Source organism: Rhamphochromis sp. 'chilingali', assembly GCF_963969265.1.
Source record: "Rhamphochromis sp. 'chilingali' genome assembly, chromosome: 16".
Taxonomy (NCBI): domain Eukaryota; kingdom Metazoa; phylum Chordata; class Actinopteri; order Cichliformes; family Cichlidae; genus Rhamphochromis; species Rhamphochromis sp. 'chilingali'.
Window position 1 is genome coordinate 1,748,987 of NC_137943.1, and position 19,671 is coordinate 1,768,657.

Here is a 19,671-nt window from a genome sequence, read left to right on the forward strand (position 1 = left end):
TGATATTTGATAGCTTGCTGCGAGACCTCACACCGAGCACATCTACTGCGGGTGTGGTGCCTGTTATCGGACCCGGAGCAACATCCCCCAAAAACACGAAGAATAGAGTCCTGGCCCCTAGCCCTGCCAGTGTAGCAGGAATGATGAGGATGATGATGCAGCAGCAGCCGTTCTTCTCTGCGTGAGTAGCTTAATGTTGTTCGTGTGTAATTTACGTTGAGTAGGCTAACCACGTTATTACATTAATGCATGTAAGGTGAACTAGCAAACACCATCATAGCTACATGCGGCTGTCCTCTTGTTTGATGGCAGATACTCCCTTCACCCTGGCCAAAAAGGCTAAAATGACCAAAGAAAAAGTGGAAAACAGTTAAACATGAGAGGTTTTGGACAAAATTTGTGTTTTTTCCATTGTTTAAGCACTGCTTCCAGCCAAGAGTGATACCATATATGCCCCATAGCTGCAGAAAAGGCTAACATTGTTATCTTTTTACAAAAAACAGCTGAACATGAGAGGTTTTTGGACAAAGTTTGTGTTTTTTCCATTGTTTAAGCACTGCTTCCAGCCAAGAGTGATACCATATATGCCCCATAGCTGCAGAAAAGGCTAACATTGTTATCTTTTTACAAAAAACAGCTGAACATGAGAGGTTTTTGGACAAAGTTTGTGTTCTCTATTCTTTAAGCACCGGTTTGAGCACCGTTTGAGCACCGGCACCATTTCAAAAGTGCCGGTTTGGCACCGGTATCGGATAAAACCTAAACGATACCCATCCCCAGTATTCAATGTAGGTAATAAAAATACAAAATCATATTTCTGGGGCTACAGCTGCTGTGAGACAAAGCTCAATAAGCCAATTAAAGATTCATTCTCTGGCCAGCGTCTGTACCAGACACAAAAAAACATACTGTATAAAAACCAATACAATACACACGGATGACATAAGTACAGCAGCATCAATAATATGATGAGTGTGGATGCAAGTGTTACGGCTATATAAACAAAACACAACAAAACCAACCACGCTCACGCCTGCTTATGAAAACTAAAACAGAATATTTAGACCAAAACCTTTCAAATAACACCCAGCCTACTTCTAACTGGTGTGTCATCTTTTGGAACCCACCACTCAGTTAACAGGGAACAGGGAGAGGGGAAAGCTCACTGTGCTACTTATACAACCACTTCCTCATTAACTCGATGTCATTCATTTTTTCATTTAATTTTGGGTATTAAATTTTACCATTAACTGTGAAGGGTCCCCATTTCTGCCTGAACTCTGAGGTGGTTAATGAAAATATTCTACCAGTTGGTGTTTGCATGCTGGTGGTAGAAGTCTAACAGGGCAGTCTTACATGTCCCAAGTTGCTCAGTTAGGTTAGGATGAACTTTGCAGACTTGCTTTTTGTGAAACCAATTCTACATCTTTATGGTTAACGTGGCCGCTGCGGTCAGGATAAAAATGTTTTATATTGTAAAGGTGATAAGTTATTTACAGTGACCATTCCCAGAAACCAATGGACCTAAACAATAGCAGAATAACGATCCACATCTGAACTAAAGATGGCCAGCATAGCAATGAAATGAAATGATGAACTTATGTTCAGCAGTGAAATGTATATAGGTAATGATCCTCACCTCAAGAAGCCTGGTGTAGTAGGTGAAGGTGTCCTCCCCGTCCCTGTGGGTGTCCTCTACCTTGTACCTCCTGCAGGCCAGCAGCAGCTCGTTTGAGCTGTAGAGCGGTGCTGGGTCAATGGAGTGGCTATTGATCAGGCTCACCAAGTACTCCCGGTAATGCTTCCTAGAAACCAGCACACCACCAAAAAATTATTTATATATCAAGTGATATCAATGATCAATGAGTCTTAAATAGGGATTAAAAAAAATATGCCAAAGCCAACCAGAGTTGCTCATTTTGTGTGAATACATATATAAAAATTCCCCTCTCGCCCCTGCGGGCAGTTTATCCTTCAAGCTCGGGTCCTCTACCAGAGGCCTGGGAGCTTGAGGGTCCTGCGCAGTATCTTAGCTGTTCCCAGGACTGCGCTCTTCTGGACAGAGATCTCCGATGTTATTCCCGGGATCTGCTGGAGCCACTCGCCTAGCTTGGGAGTCACCGCACCTAGTGCTCCGATTACCACGGGGACCACCGTTACCTTCACCCTCCACATCCTCTCGAGCTCTTCTCTGAGCCCTTGGTATTTCTCCAGCTTCTTGTGTTCCTTCTTCCTGATATTGCTGTCATTCGGAACCGCTACATCGATCACTACGGCCGTCTGCTTCTGTTTGTCTACCACCACTATGTCCGGTTGGTTAGCCACCACCATTTTGTCCGTCTGTATCTGGAAGTCCCACAGGATCTTAGCTCGGTCATTCTCCACCACCCTTGGGGGCATCTCCCATTTTGACCTCGGGACTTCCAGGTTATACTCGGCACAGATGTTCCTGTACACTATGCCGGCCACTTGGTTATGGCGTTCCATGTATGCCTTGCCTGCTAGCATCTTGCACCCTGCTGTTATGTGCTGGATTGTCTCTGGGGCATCTTTACACAGCCTGCACCTGGGGTCTTGCCTGGTGTGATAGACCCCAGCCTCTATGGATCTTGTGCTCAGAGCTTGTTCTTGTGCTGCCATGATTAGTGCCTCTGTGCTGTCTTTCAGTCCAGCCACAGGTAGGATTTCTGGATATCAGCCATTTCTTCTATCTGGACATACCATACAAGGGCCTGTACTTCCATGATGGTTACTCTTGTTGCTCCTCTGATGTACTTATTGGTTGTTTCATCCTGGACAGGGATTCTGACACTCACTAGTCCTTGGGCTCCTTCCTTGTGATTAGCATACAGTCTCAGGGTGCGGGACTTGGGGTGAAACCCTCCATGCATGATAAGGGCTTCCTTGTTTTGATGTCAGTGGCTTCTATCTCCTCCTTTGACCAGCATTATCCCAGCAGGGTATGTGATGACAGGCAGGGCGTAGGTGTTGACTGCCCAGATCTTGTTCTTCCCATTACGCTGACTCCTCAGGACTCACCCTACTCTCTGCAGGTATTCAGTGGTTGCAGCTTACCTGGTGGCCTCTTCATGGTTCCAATCTGCCTGTGAGATTTCTAGGTACTTGCAGCTGTTCACAGTATCTGCAGTGTTGCCTTCTGGTAGTAAAATCATTGTCTTGATGTCAGTGGCTTCCATCTATCTATTCTTTTTTATTCTTTTTTATTTTTCATTCACTATTAGCATACAGCTTGTTGCCATCCATGTAGAGGAGGTTGCTGACGATTGCCTCATTTCGTAGTCAGTCTCCCTAGCATGTTATGTAGAGGAATTCACCAAGGGGGTTCAGGGCTATGCAGAATAGCAGTGAGGACAGGGCATCTCCTTGGTAGATCCCACAATTGATGGTGACCTGCGCAATCGGCTCGAAGTTGGCCTCTAGTGTTGTTTAACACATCCCCAACAAATTCCTGATTCAGGGATTCAGGATCGATGTGTGATGCATTGAGTAACAGGCTTTCTTGTGGTCATTCCAGGCAGTGCAGAGGTTGGTCAGTCGAGTCTTATAGTCTTGGGTGACTGCTCTATCTACCAGGAGCTGGTGTTTTGATGTCATCAAGTGCTTGCTCATTGGGGGTTATGTGATTTTTGGGATTTCTTTTTAACTGTAAGGTCTTTAACTTACAATGTAAACCGCATTGAGGCAAACGATTTAGCACTATAAAAATAAAATGGAACTTAACTGAATCATTTTTATGCATGGTTTAACAAGAGCAGTTCAAGTATTCTGGGACACAGACAGAGGACAAAGAACTGTGAATTACTTTAATTATCAATTCCCTTGTTTCTGTTTGTGTTCAAAAAGTTTTTAGCACACTTTTTTTTAAACTATAGTGTTTTGAAGCCATTTGAAGCAACCAACAAGGGTCACACAAGATTAAAGACAAGTGCTCCTTATGGACTGCCAGAGACTCTGGGATCTAAGGAACATATTACAAGCAAAGCAAATACTACTCATTAAAAGCTCCATACTCGCAGAGTCCAGCATGTCCAGGTTGGGTCTGAGCTCCACAGGCTGCATCTGACTGCTGCCCGCCCTCATCTTTTTGCTCTATTACTCCACACAGATCTAAAAGGAAGAGAGGTACCCATTTAAAAATATAGAAAAACATCTGTGAAAATCAATACAAAAAATTCCTTAATTGAAAAATTCATTATAATATTCAGAACTCCATTAATTCAGCCAGGTTTCTTCCTGTTAAAAGGGAGTTTTTCCTTCCCACTGTCACCAAGTGCTCGCTCATTTGGAATCATATGATTGTTGGGGTTTTGTTTTCTTTGTATTATTGTAGGGTCTTTACCTTACAATATAAAGTGCCTTGAAACAACAACCGTTGATTTGATTTGGGGCTGTATAAATAAAACTGAATTCAGATGTATTAGTATTAATTTGTATGAACATTTCCTAAGATAGCCAGTCATGGTGTCAAATCAACAACAACGTGTTACATTCTTTAAAAGAATGACTAAGCTAGCCAGGACAGAGTAGAGATTTATTTACTTGCTAAATCCTGTCCTGTCTGCCAGCTTTTTGATCTGAATGCACTGTTGTGGGTTTATCTGTTTATTTCTTCATTTCTATTCATCAAGACATAATAGAGTTACAGTTGTGACATTATAAGTGGTATACTGTATGATATCTAAGGCAGGACAGGCAGAAAAAAAAGGGGGGGGGGGGGTTTGATAAAAGGATGGAGCATAAATACAAATGTTCGTGAGTGTGAACGAGAGAAAGAGCGAGAGCCCAAAGGCTGTCAGTCCCAGAGGGCCAGAAGTGACCGGCAACCAGCCCTGCTACGGGCCACCCACCCCCGTACAGTCCCAGGGCTCCAGGTGCCTAATAACCGCAGTATAATGAAACAGGTTACATTTTCAAGAACGCAAATATAAAAAGATTACCCTACAGAAAGCATGTCCCAGCGCCTAGAACAGGGGTGGGCAATCCCAGTCCACGAGGGCCGGTGTCCCTGCAGGTTTTAGATGTGTCCATGATCCAACACAGCTGATTCAAATGGCTAAATTAGCTCCTCAACATGTCCTGAAGTTCTCCAGAGGCCTGGTAACGAACTAATCATGTGATTTCATTAAATTTAAAGTCTTAGCTGTCACCTATAGGCCAAAGCGTCCCAGCTGCAAACTTTTTTAAACTGGTAGAAGAAAAAGACATTTGATGAACCACATTTCTCTTTCTGTACAAAGAGGAACAGACAAATGTGGAGTAAGTTTGCCAGAAGTGGAACAAATCCAGTTTCTTTGCAATAAGAAAGGATTTACAGAGCCCACCAAATTCCCTAAAATACAAATGGTAAATGGCCTGTATTTAAAACACTGATTACTTGGATTTGACTTTTTCAAAAACATCTTATTTGCATTTCACCCTTAGTTACTATAACGACCCAAGGGTCCAGCGCACCCTGCCTGGGATAGAGTTACTGGGAGTGGATTGTGTGTCAGTCACAGGCACTGGTCCTGGCGCTCCGATCCAGGCTTCTGACACTGGTACTGGAATGTCACCTTGCTGGTGGGGACGGAGCCTTAGCTAGTGGGTGAGGTTAGGAACTACTTACTAGATATAGTCGGGCTCACCTCAAAGCATAGCTTGAGCCCTCGAACAAGCTTCCTGGAGAGGGGTTGGACTCTGTTCCCCTCTGGAGAACTCGCTGGAAAGATTACATTATCACAGTCTGCTGTCCCCATGACTCAAACCCAAATAAGTGATTGAAAATGGATGGATGGATGGATGATGTGCATTTTGAGATACTGGTTTAAGCATTATCAAGCATCCCTGGTTCAAATATTCTAATCAAAGGTGGACGTTTGTCATTGATTGAACACCCTAGAAAAGATACAAGGTTTCAGGCACTCTGTTTAATTCCCAGATGAAAAGCAGAGTTATTTAGATTAAACGTTATGCACTTCTCTACTTGAGTTATAGCACTTACAAGGTTTTCAGAAAACACTGGGATTCAGACGTTTTAGTAGACGCATGGTAGGAATTTTGAAATCTTAGTTGGGCGTCCATGCCGCCTGCTCAGCATCAGCCTTTTACAGCTGAGTAGTTTAAAACACAGAGTTAATCCAGCTACTTCTGTCAGCAGTCACATGGTTTATTTTACGAGTTTCAGTCAGAATTCATTCGAGCAGAGGAAAAGCACTCGTGAAGGTTACAATGATCTTTCAGTGGCCTCTGACAGTGGACTCAACTCTCTGATTCTCCTGTGCCTGCACCTCTTTCACCTCTGCTGTATTTAATCATCAGTAATGACTAAACTTGGGCTCTCTCCTATAGTGTGTCTTTCCCTGTGCTGTTTTCCACTTACTTGTGGGGCCGTTGAGTGTGTCCTCACTAATATGAATGCCATGGAGAAAATATTAGAAAGAGCACAACTCCACAGCATCATCAAAAGTATTGAAACAAAAACTTTGATGGAAGAAACAGCCTACCTGTCTGAGTTCCAGGAGGAGGTTCAGTGTTGAAGGCAACTCCGTTATTCTGTCACGAAGATAAGATATGATGAGACGTAAAACAGGCACTGACCAGATAAACACATGAAAAAGAACGAAGGGTCTTTAGGATGACAGCAAAAACACAGAAGAGACAAAACGAAACGAGTAACGGCTCTAAACACGCTAACATCTCTGTCATGGGCCTGGGTCACATGACCCTGTGTTTTGAGTTTCTTGTGTTTTTATGTCATTTTGTGTTATGGTTTAACCCTTTAAGACCTACCATAGAACCAAGTCCGCCAGAGCTTATATTATATTTTTACATACTGTGGAGCCATTTTTGGGAGCATTTCAAGTTGCTATACATCAATACAACCATTAGAGCCAAAATTCTAATAATATGTATTCATTAAGTGCATAGTAATTACATTTATTGCAAAAAAGTGCAATAAACTACAAAAAATTTAAAATCGTTTTTGTTTTTTTTAACATATATTTCTAGTTAGAGAAATTTAAGAGGTTTATCCCTCAAAACTGTAAATACAAAAAAGTTGCACAAAATAGTTTCCACAGGAAATTTATTTTGAGTGTCTTCATAGTTTTATTTTTGAAATACACCAATTTTTATACACTGCAGGAAAAACAAAAATAAATATTATGATGCAAATTTGCAAAAAAGCAGCATATGCATCAAAATAAACTATTTCCAGCAGTGCAATATGAGTCCTCAGCATCCCAGAAACGACACAGAAAGTCATAAAGTCAAAGATAACTTTTAAAAACACCAGTATAGGCTCATGAGGCCCTGATGGTAAAAAACTACATTTCTGCAAAATGACATCACTTCCGGTTTCGGGCAGGTCATGGCGGACATGTGATAGTTCACACTGACGTCTATTCCAATGTAGGAAGTGTTACAAACAGCTGATCAGATCGGCAAAGCGTGTTTCTGGAATATTATGTTTTTGTTCCTGCAAGCGCTTTTTATGCAATTTTTGCAAAGCTTTATGTGGAAGGAAACCGTGACCGAGGACAAGCTGATGGCATCAGATGTAAGTACAACTCCTCCGGTTTCATATGCAAAACAAATTATTGCGCTAGCTTACGTGGTTGCAGTGCTACAAGGATTTAAAAGTAATTATGCAAAACGGAGCGTGCCCACTCTGACCGGCTCTAAAGGGTTAAGGTTCATTTTGTAGTCCTGAGTTTATTCTATGTTAGCTTTTTGCACATTTAGGCTCCCCTTGTGTCTTTGTCCTCTGTGTCCTCTCTGTGTCTGTGTTTATGTGTGTTTGTGTGTCCTTGTCTCTTGTTTCCCTCTTCTCTTCCCATCCTTGTGTGTCATTCCACAGTTACATGTATGTGTGTTTACCTGGAGCAAAGCCTGCAGCCTGGATGGTTCCCAGTCTCTCAGATAGAAGAGACAGTCTCTAGGATGATGGGCATGCAGTCCAGACACCGTGCACTGGTCCACTGCACAGGTCTGATGGGAAACAAAAGAGAAAACGACAGCCATTTTTATTTTTCCCCTCAGTCTGCTCACGTAACACTGAAATTAATAAAAATTAAAAAACAAAAGGAAACTGTGACCCTTCACTAAACACTAATAGTGTTTTTAAAAGACAGGACATAAAAATGTGCAACTGAACTTCACACGTGTCATCATTTCGTCCACTTTCCCAGATGAAATACACGCAAAACTAAATTGTAATGAATGCATCAATGCTGGTTTCTGTTTACTGGAAAGATGTTGATGAACTTTTGCACCAAACACCAATGAATTGAACAAACACCGCAGCTGCCAACAGCTGTTTTGAATGTCTCATGTGAAACAGCCAAAAACAAGAAAACAAATCTGTGTGCTGCATTCGTGTCATCAGTGAATTTATGTCGGAGAGCCTTTTCCAAAGCTGCTGAGGTCAAAGGTTGCACCTTCAGAACAAGAAATGCTGTGGCCCAGATCAAACATGAGGATCAGTGCCTCGTCTGCAGCGTTATGAAGTGCTTACTTTTGTTTCAGTCACTCAAGATTTCACACAAAACAAATCAAAAACAGTGTTTTAATGATCACATGCTGCTCTCCTTTTTTAGGGATAAAAAATAAATCTAAGAGAAAATTGCCAAAGTTGTACACGTGTTTTCACTACCCACAGTCTGTGTGAAATAATCAGATGTGGACTGGTTCTTTTTCTACTTCACCTGAGGACTCAAAGTGCTCTATAGAACTGGCCTAATTCACCCACTTACACTCTAATGTGTACATCGGAGAGCAGCGGGGTTAGTACCTTGCAGAAGGGCACTTGCATGCAGACTGTTGCAGCCAGGGACTAAACCACCAGCCTGAGCATTAGTAGATGACTACTCCACACCTCTCTGTCACACATGTATCCTAGGTAGAGTATCACATGGCTCAAATGACTCCTTGGAAAATGACACCATGAAGAGGACTGTATGTGACAGACTTACAGTGTGGAAAGGGTTGTTGCAGCCACTGCAGAACTGGTAACGACACTGTGAGCAGCAGAAATGCATGCAGCCTCCTTTAGACAGCGCATACTGAAAGCGACAGTTAGGACAAGCTAGAAGGAGGGAGGAAGGAGAGGACACACAGGTAGCATTACATTCAAGAAAACCATTTTAGTCTGACGTACTTTCAACACCTTTCCTGACATAAATGAGTTAACTTTACTTATATATACTTGTTACACAGTTAATGTCATGGATCTCAGCACTCGATGACCTTGCTCTGTAAGTTTATATGGCTGAGCTGCTTTGGCTCCTAAACGCTTTCATTTTGTAATAATAGCACTTAAAGCTGATTGTGGAATATTCAGGAGGGAAGACTTTCACCAGCTGACTTGTTTCAGCAGTGGCATCATGTTACAGCATCACACTCAAATTCAGGGAGCTCTTTAGAATAACACAAAGGCAAACTGCATGTCTAGGTGTCATATACCTGTGGCAACAGACTGAGCACACCTGAATTCAAACAGAGGTGCGGCCCAATACCTTTGTTCATATACTGTAACCTTACTCGGTTACACAGCATGGACAGGAGGATAACAACGCATGCATAAATGTGCATGTTTGTGTACTTACACCACAGACCTGTCTGAAACATACATAGACATCATGAGACATAGTTTGCAGAGCAGCAACACAACACAGAGTGCATTATGGGCTGTTCATGGGGCGATCGTGGCTCAAGAGCTGGGAGTTCGCCTTGTAATCGGAAGGTTGCCGGTTCGAGCCCCGGCTTGGACAGTCTCGGTCGTTGTGTCCTTGGGCAAGACACCTCACCCGTTGCCTACTGGTGGTGGTCAGAGGGCCCGGTGGCGCCAGTGTCCGGCAGCCTCGCCTCTGTCAGTGCGCCCCAGGGTGGCTGTGGCTACAATGTAGCTGCCATCACCAGTGTGTGAATGTGTGCGTGAATGGGTGGATGACTGGATATGTAAAGCGCTTTGGGGTCCTTAGGGACTAGTAAAGCGCTATATAAATACAGGCCATTTACCATTTACCATAATGCTAAGACAGAGATATGCTCAGCTCTGTAAGTGTTTGGTTTCAGATTTGTACGTCCCACAGAAAGCTTCTCATGGTGGGTTTTTTTGGCCATGGATGAAACAAACTTCACGATGAGTGAAAACAAATGAATATCATATGAAACTGCATTTTATTTTTTCAATACAACATCCTATGACATCACAATGATGCGCCACCGTGACAGGCTCATGTCATCATATAGTACAGGGGTGGCCAACCCGCGGCTCTCGAGCCGCATGCGGCTCTTTGCCTGGTTTCATGCGGCTCTTACGTTCATATCAAAGTTTATGTTTGTGTTTTGATTTTTTTTATGTTGTTGTTTTAAAATGTGCGCGTTCGCTTCGCTTGAGTTCAATACGGTATTTTCATCAAATGCGCATGTGTGTGAGATGAAAATACCGCAAAGTTTCCCAGTAGGAGCAAGTTCGCCCTTAAAATGGCAGGAAAAAAATGCACAGCAAAAAGAAAATATGAAGATGAACACAGGACGTTTTTAACAGAGTGGGAGAGTTTATATTTTTTTGTTGAACGCAATGGTAAGCCATTCTGCCTTATATGTCAGACGTCATTAGCGCATTTCAAAGCTTCAAATCTTCAGCGCCACTTCAGCTCACTCCATGCTAACATCGACCAGGAATTTCCAAAAGGGACTGAACTTCGCAAGCACGAGTTGGCCACTTTGAAAAGTCAGGCAGAAAAGCAGATACAGTTTTTCCAAAAATTTACGAAGCGGTCAGAGACCATAACGCTCGCATCCTATCAGCTGGCTTGGAACATTGCACGGGCTAAAAAGCCATACAATGAAGGGGAGTTCGTTAAAAAATGCCTCAGTGATGTTGTTGAAATCTTGTCTCCTGAAAACGACAAATTAAAACGCATGGTATCAGACGTCCAACTGTCCCGCCACACTGTTGAACACAGAATATCGGACATTAACACGGCTATTGAATCACAGTTGCACTCTGACCTTCAAGCATGTGAGTATTTTAGTGTCGCATTGGATGAGAGTTGTGATATACAAGACAAGCCTCAGTTGGCAATATTTGCACAGTCTGTTTCAAACGATTGTGTGATCAAAGAAGAACTCCTGGATATTGTGCCATTAAAAGACAGAACCCGTGGCATAGATGTGAAAGAAACCATGATGGCTGCATTTGAAAAAGCAAATCTGCCCATAACGAAATTAACTGCAATAGCCACGGATGGAGCACCAGCCATGATGGGATCTGTGAACGGGCTTGTGGGGCTGTGCAAAGCTGACCGAACTATTCCTGACTTTTGGAATTTCCACTGCATCATCCACATGGAGCAACTCGTGTCTAAATCATTGAATTTAGATAACGTCGTGAAGCCTGTGATGGAAATCGTCAACTATATCCGCACACATGTGCTTAACCACAGGCAATTCAAGAATCTCATCGCTGAGCTGGACCAAGGGCTTCCAGGTGACCTGCCGCTGCACTGCACTGTGAGGTGGCTGTCAAAAGGCCAGGTACTCTCTCGCTTCTTTGAGCTTTTGGATGCCGTGAAACTGTTTATGGAAAAGAAGGACAAGGACTATCCCGAGCTCTCGGACCTCAAGTGGATTATGGATCTGGCCTTTTTGGTCGACATGCTGTGTCACTTGGACAGACTGAACCTGACCCTGCAGGGTAAGTTAAAAATGCTCCCTGACCTAGTGCAAAGTGTGTTTGCGTTTGTCAACAAACTGAAGCTGTTCAAGACACATATTCAAAAGGGAGATTTAACGCATTTTCCCACTCTGCTAAAAGCCAGCGGGCAAGTCGCCAGTGCTGCCCTGAGTAAGCAAAGAGCCAGATATGCAACGCTGATTGAAAACTTGCACGAAAGCTTCGTGACCCGGTTCCATGATCTACAATTGAAAAGGCCACAGATTACGTTCCTCGTCGACCCATTTAATGCAGAGACCGGCTGTTTGAAAGTCCCGCTAGTCACAGATGAAGCTGCGGCTGAGTTGGAGATGATCGATCTTTGTGAAGAGGACCAATTGAAACCTGCTTTAAGGGAAGGGACCATTGAGTTCTGGAAAAGTGTGCCAATGGAAAAATACCCCAATGTCAAATGGGCTGCGCTTAAGATACTGTCAATGTTTGGGTCAACATACGTCTGTGAGTCTGTGTTTTCTACCCTAAAACATGTGAAATCAAAGCATCGATCTGTTCTGACTGACACACATGTGAAAGAATTGCTTCGAGTGACAACAACGGAATACAAGCCAGATTTAAAGAGGATTGTTCAAGGCAAGGAATGCCAGAAGTCCCACTAAACAACATGCATTATAAAAGTAAATGCTATTGTAGATTATTATATTTTTGTTTGTGGACTTGGTTGAACTGAGAGTTTGTGTGTGTGAGACAGTGCACACAATGTTCATTGTTGAAAATGACTGGCCTGTGGTTTTAGTACTGTAGGAGTCCATTTCTGTCATTATCATGTTGGTGTGTGACATTTACAATAAATCTGGCTGAGCAGAGGTGTGTGTGTGTGTGTGTGTGTGTGTGTGTGTGTGTGTGTGAGAGAGAGAGAGAGAGAGAGGGAGGAAAGGATGGGTGATGTTCATGTGTGCCCATGCGTATGATGTGGCTCTTTGCGGTAACACAGTAAAAAAAAAGTGGCTCTTGGTCTCTGACTGGTTGGCCACCCCTGATATAGTAGTTATGATGCTTTAATGATAAAACGTTAAAGTTTGCTCTTGTTTTCCACTTTTATCAGAAAAATTACTGGCAGAAGCCAGGACTAAACACTGAAGTTCACACATGGCATCAATTTGAAAGACTTGAGCTGAGTGTGGTAGCAGGGTTTCGTTTGTGGCTGCACTGCAGCCAGCCCGGAAACACAAAAGATACAGCAAAAGAAGTGTTTGTGACCACCCCTGTGTTGTGTTGTGTTAACCAGCAGCACAAAGCTTGCCATAGTGGCGCTATCAACTACATGATGAGAGATGTTGGACCCACAGCATGTGCAGCCAGTCCAGGCATCGCTGTGAGGTGTGTCAAAGCTACGTAGAGCCATGGCAGTGACTGAGGGCAGAGTCAGGGCTGCGGGTCTCTCCCCTGCCCTCTGGGGAGGCCCAGACAGCAATGCTGAGCCTGCTGTTGCCCTCGTGGGGAGAGTTTGGGAACATCTGCTCCACAAGATCACCGCCGCCGGTTCAAGGGCTGTCAGATGGAGGCAAAGGATCACACGTTTGCCTACGCTTGGAGGCTCCGTGTCATGGCAGCCAGGTAGCTGCAGTCAAACCCTGGGAAGGAGGAAAAGGTGGCTGCTGGAGTTTGTCGTCAAGTACCAACTCATTGAGAAGACAGCAGAATGGGTCCTCGGCCATCGGCCAGGGAGCCTTGATGCAGCAGTGACTTTGGTGGACAACCAACTACTACGGTGGATGGAGGACCCTGGGTGGATACAGTCGTCGGTGGGGAATCTGCCTGTGCCGGCCCCGAGGAGAAGAATCCTCGGCTCTCCTCCAGCACCACCGACTGTTGCGCCCCACAGAAACTCCCTACTGACCTGTTCTCCTCTGCTTCCCCTCTGCAGGTCCTGGGAGCTACAGGCACTGGACCCATCTCACAGGAAGTCACACAGACGACAGGGCAGGAGTGCTGGTGCGGGCATCCACACGGAGTGCCCACTGATGGAGGTGGGACAGGTTTTCCGTGTCACTGGCCTCCCAGCACCTTCCCCTGGCCTGGGAGTGACGTACAACGTTCCAGTAAGGCACCAAAGGGCTGTACACCAGGCTATGGTGGACTCAGGCTGCATGCAGACCTTGGTCTACCAAACTCTGGTTTGACTCTGGGCGTTGTTGGAGAAAGAGTGGGTTTAGATCCCGTGTGTGCAGCCATAGTGCCCGTTGAAATTAGGTACAAGGGCAAAAAGCATGGAGTCAAACCTGCTGTTAGCTCATGCCTGAATCTTGGGAGGTGGGGGCTATGATTTCTGGCTTAGTTCAGTGGGTTCAGGGGTGGGAGGCTGGGTAATGTAGCTCCCATCCATCCATCCATTTTACACACCAAAGTGTTCCCAGGCCACCCGAGAGATATAATCTCTCCATTGTGTCCTGAGTTTGCCCTGGGGCCCCACTGAGACATGCCACGAGGAGTCATCCTTGTCAGATGCCACTACCACCTCGACTGCCTCAGCTCTGGCCAGTTGGTTAATTATGCCTCCCCTTTCCTTAAGATATGTAGTATGCAGTGGTCCCAGCATACTACATATCTTAACTAGGGGTGCAACGATACACAAACTTCACGGTTCGGTTCGGTTCGATACTTTGGTGTCATGGTTCGATATTTTTTTCAATACAAAAAAAAAATGTTCATGCCTTTTTAATTTGTAATTTATTAAAATTATAAATATATATTTTAACTCAAAAGTACAGTTTTTAAATTTAATGTTGCTGAAACAACAAAGTAATAAAAAAAATAAATCTAAGATCGAGAAATCACTCATCTTTGGAAAAGAGAGTTTATTACAGAGAAATGGCTCTTTCCAAAATAAAAGCTACACTATACGCTTCTTCTGGGCTATATTCTCAGCAGCATATTAAACATATCAGGTCCCCATAAGGAGAATCCTGTGCTAACGGCTGTCTAAATGACTCGGGTAAAGTTTGCAGCATGCGTGCTTGTTGTCTGCTTCCACTTGTCTTTGCACTAGGATGATGTCGGAGTAAATGTGCAGTCATATTCGTTGTGTTCCCACTAGTGCTGTCAGCGTTAATCTGAAATGACCTTAACGCCACAACACGGCAAATCTCCGTTAACGAGCTACCGCGGATCGCCCCGTGCGTGGGGCTGGACGGCCAACACGTTAACGAGCTAACTGCGCTAACGCACTAGTTCCCACCCATGTAATTGAGCATTGCATGGCACATCCAACATACTGTTTTACTTTTGACCTTCAGGGTCATGCTTCACATGAAGACCAAATTAGTTCCAAACGCCAGATCTGAATGAGGGTGGGGGAGGTTCAGTTTGCTATGTTGCTACGAGCTTAGCTTCTGTCTTGCTAGCTTGCGCTGTGCTCAGTGGATCTGCGCTCGACAGTGCAGCCTAGGCGGATAAGTCGAACGCAGATCCACTGAGCGCTCAACACAGACAGCATCGTCAGAAGAAAAGTTGATCAAATAAATTAAACATTTTGTATTGTTCGATGCATATGCGTACCGAACCGAAAGCACTGCATCGAACGGTTCAATATCGATACGAGTATCGTTGCACCCCTAATCTTGACCTCTTAAGTACCAACACCCCCAGATACGGGGGCAAAAGCGAGGAGATCGCATTTAGGGTTAGGCATGTATGCTTAAGAGGTTAAGGACAGTCCAGTCAGAGGACTGGAAGTGACAGCTGAAATAACTGGAAACACAAACGCAACAAGCTGACCGCCCCCGTGTTGTGTCGTGTCAGGTGAACCAGCAGCAAATTTTTAGAAAACTTGACCTCTGCCCTTAACCTTAAGGTTGAGGTAACCAGGATTGTCTTGCCTCATTTTCAAGTTATCACATTCACAAACTTGGCTGCCCATGCATCACAGGACTTTAGTGAAGAGGACTCCATGGGTTACGTTTACACAACTAATCAGAGTTTGTGTGTGTTCATATGTGTGTACTTACTGATGCCGTTGTCTCTGAGGTATCCAGCCAGGCCCTGTCTCTGATATTCTGGATCATTCTCTCTTTTCCAGGACTGGAACTGTTCACAGGACAGACCAGCATGCTGAGACTCCCACTGCACACAAACAATGTTTACCAATGAGTACAGAACAGAGCATATAAAAATGAATTACTATTGTAACAGTTACATAGAAAGATATTTATAATCACATAATATTTCATTTTCTTTTAAATTAGAAACATTTATAATATTTATAAAGGCTTGGATTGCACACAAGCACAAGTCTACGAGGACTACTTCACAAAATAAAATATTAGCCCAGGGGTGTCAAACTTATGAGCCCCATCTAGCCCATAATATAATTATATATACATCCCACCACGTGTCACTTATTAACAGCCTGGAGGCAGGGGTGAGACTTTATTTTGATGGGCACACCGTGCTGCCCATTACATTCCTAGACAGACTGGGATCATACCATTAGGTGAAAGAAGGAAGGGGGGGAGTAAGTATAGTGGTACAGCCAGGGTCTTTGAATCAGACGTCGTGCATGAGATCACTCTGCAGCTTGTTGTCTCAGTAAATGATTTCAAATTCTCAGATGAGTCCACATTTCCATCTTTCACTCGCTGCTGCCACATCTCAAGTTTTCTGACAAGTGATGTGAGTTTATCTGCCAGATGTGGGAGCTGAGCGTTTGTGCCCTGCATCTGCACATTCAGTTCATTGAGTTTCAGGAACATGTCACTGAGGTATGCCCGTTTCATGAAAACGTTGTTACAGTTAAATCTGTTGGTAAGATCACTGCCCTCTTCATTCAAAAACATGCAGACCTCCTCTCGAAGTTCAAAGAGCGTGGACGGCACCGTCCCACGTAACAGCAGGTGGAACTCACTGTGATGCAGAGCTGTGGCCGGAGCCCGTTTCTTCACACAGTGAGGAGAAAATCCAGGCTTTCACAGGTCGTGTTTTGATGCAGTTGACTGTGGCGACGACATCACTCATTATGTCATTCAGCTCAGGACTCAGCTGTTTAGACACTAGTGCTTCGCGGTGTATCTTACAGTGCGTCCGCTGCACATTGGGGGAGACGTGTTCGATTAACACTTGCAGCCCTCCTGGCTTCCCAGCCACAGCCGTCTGTGCAGATCCCCACACAGTCCTCGATGTTTTTGAACAGTTTCTCTGCGCTGGCTCTGGCAGGAACTTGTTTGCAGAAAAGCAATTCCTCCCTCAGCATCTTCATCAATGAATCTGACATACGTTATCAGCAAACAGTATTAATTCCTCCGTAACTGTGTGCGGTTTTTCACACAGTGCTCGGTAGGCAACTTTATAGGAGCTGAGCTGAGCATTGCCAGCACAGATGCAGCTTTAGTAAAGAGACACTGTTGAGCAGTTTTTGTCTGAAAAGGTCAGCTGACTTGTCTTTGTGCTCTGGATGTTTTGTCTCCAAGTGGCATCTTAGCTTGTTAGGGTTTAAACTGTCACAAGCTTGCACTTTAAGACAGACGACACACTGCTGCCTCTCCTCATCACCCACCGCTGTGCAGGTGAAGCCAAAGGCGAGATATGCTTTATCATATTTTATAGTCTTTGGCTTGGAAGCAAATTTGATGATGCTTCATCCCCGTCAAAACCCGTCCATTATGCTAGCAAGGCCCAAGCATTCTTTTTTCTTTCTTTATTCATACCAGCCCCCCCCCCATCGCACACTGTTATTATGTTTTCCCCACTGTGAGGGGGAAATGTAATGATTCCTTCAGTTTCGTATTTTTGGACTATTTAGGACATAACTTTAATGTTAAGGTTCTTAAAAGAGTTGTGAAGAGCAGATGTGCTTGGAATGTCATATTTTTATGGCTTAACAAATGGATAAGACTGCAGCTCTGCAGAAAAAGTGAAACCAAACATAAAGTGGTAAGAAAACAAGAATACACAAAGAGAAACTTACAGGCTTTTTACAGTGAGCACAGAAACTGTTTCGACATTGAAAACAGGTGACCTTCAACTGGTCTCCATCATAGATGAATCCATATGAGCACTGAGGAGAACAAACACGAGAAGGGAAAGGAGAGGACAAGATAGAAATTTCATTGTACAATAACACTATAACGCAATCATAGTCCATGAAAATGACTTCTTGTATTCGGTTGAGTTGTTTAAGTAAAAAGGTGTTTTTAATTAAATCATTTCAATGGATCTTGAAAGCTCCATGACACAGAGTGCACAGACTCTCATGTAGTTACCAAGCACTCTGCAAGCAAGAACACAGGGTAAGATTAATTCATTCATTACAGCCTTTTCAAAATAAATTGCTGAACTAATAACTGGCAATGAGTCAGTCATATTGTTGTGGAAGAATTTTGTCCCACTCTTTGCAGAATTGTTTTAATTCAGCCACATTGGGGTGTGTGAGCATTTTTAAAGGTTATGCCAAATAGGAACATTTTTCTTCATTTGTAGATACTGACCCTGTGCACGAGAAAATGCTAACTTCCTGGTTTGAGACCGGATGTGGGGTTGTATATTTCCGGTAGCTTTACTTTGCGGTCAATCGCTACTGCGAAGATATCCTCCAAAACCATGTCCAAAACTCGAAAACGGAAAGATTGCGTTAAGTTACAAAGAGCAGAGGTGGGAACACTCACCGCTGTTGTGTTATACAAAATCTAATGATCAGTTTTGACGTTTAAAGCGTTTAGATCGATCAGTTGTTTACATCACTCAACACAAGCAGAACTGCATCACTGCAGCAGAAGACACATCGTCCACATGCAGAAGCACATCTCTGTATAGTGACTGGTCTTATGATTTAAACAGGCAAATGTTCAGCATTCAAACTACAAGTGAAGAATAGTCAAACCAGATGTTTCCCCCATAATGTCGAGATCAGCTAGTCAAGTACACACCTACACAGCATGTTAACAAACCGTGAAAAAAGCCACACAAAAAATGAATGATTGCTGGTAACGGTTTCTATACATTAGTATGTACGAAGGGTATGTTGTGACTTGCCTTCAAAATTACAGTGGTCCCTCGCTATAACGCGGTTCACCTTTCACCTCGCTGTTTCGCAGATTTTTTAGTGCAAGTTTGCACGTTTTTTTTACGTCACATTGTGTCCTGCATCCTGATCGCTGCAGACGATCTCCTCCGTGACGTCTCTCCTGTACAGTACAGAATCGCTGCATCGATCGCTAGCAGTGTGACTCTGAAGTGCAGTGCTTTATGTCCACGATGTCTACCAAACGTTTTGCACCGTCAAAAAATAAAATCGGCTACTTGATTTCACCTATCCTGGTTATTTTTAGAACATAACACCCGCGATAAACGAGGGACAGCTGAGAAATATAACATTTGAATCCATTTTCTCTTTTGCTCTGAGGCGCAGGAAAAAATATCAACAAGTCGATGAACATCATTTACAGATATATTGGGTAAATGCCCGAGACATCTATAGAAATGTAAATCGCCGCTTGATTCATTCATTTGCTAAACTTGTTTTGGACCGTAAACCAGGCGCGAATAGGACACCGGAAACAAAGCTCCCCACAGGAGTTTCCGCACCGGAAGTAGCATATGCTAACGTGCACATAGTCCATTGGCTCTCATTATGGTTTACTGGAGTCCCAGTGCCTCTGAAATGGTTCTGTACCCTGTTCCAGACTGACAGACATCAGTGACTTTGTTTCTCACCTGCTTTCCTTCTCATTTTTAACCCTGTCATGTCTAGTACAGCAGTGAAATTGGGGAAGAGGTAAATATTTTTCCCAGCACTGGAGTTACATATAGAACCTTCTCCCTGTGAGCCATTGTGATGGGAGTGTTGGGGTCTGTTTTGCATCTGTGTCACGGACTCTGAAGTTAGTGTTCATCCTCCAGCTTCACTGTTTATGTCATGCTAAAATAGCTGTGTCGCTAGTGATCACGTAGCACATCATTATATACCAGCTAGCCAAACTTCAGTAACCCTACAAACGTCA

General features: G+C 43.8%; 1 protein-coding gene across 1 annotated transcript in view; it reads right to left on the bottom strand.

Moving 5' to 3' along the window:
- Nucleotides 1-19,671, bottom strand: part of rnf31 (ring finger protein 31) — a 59,663-nt gene that overhangs the window by 2,296 nt on the left and 37,696 nt on the right. The window contains exons 17-23 of the mRNA XM_080862029.1: nucleotides 17,640-17,729; nucleotides 15,685-15,799; nucleotides 8,973-9,085; nucleotides 7,879-7,989; nucleotides 6,504-6,552; nucleotides 4,032-4,128; nucleotides 1,640-1,805 (exon numbers count right to left, since the gene is read on the bottom strand). Coding sequence (XP_080718155.1) covers nucleotides 1,640-1,805; nucleotides 4,032-4,128; nucleotides 6,504-6,552; nucleotides 7,879-7,989; nucleotides 8,973-9,085; nucleotides 15,685-15,799; nucleotides 17,640-17,729 — 741 coding nt within the window. The remainder of the gene's footprint in view (nucleotides 1-1,639; nucleotides 1,806-4,031; nucleotides 4,129-6,503; nucleotides 6,553-7,878; nucleotides 7,990-8,972; nucleotides 9,086-15,684; nucleotides 15,800-17,639; nucleotides 17,730-19,671) is intronic.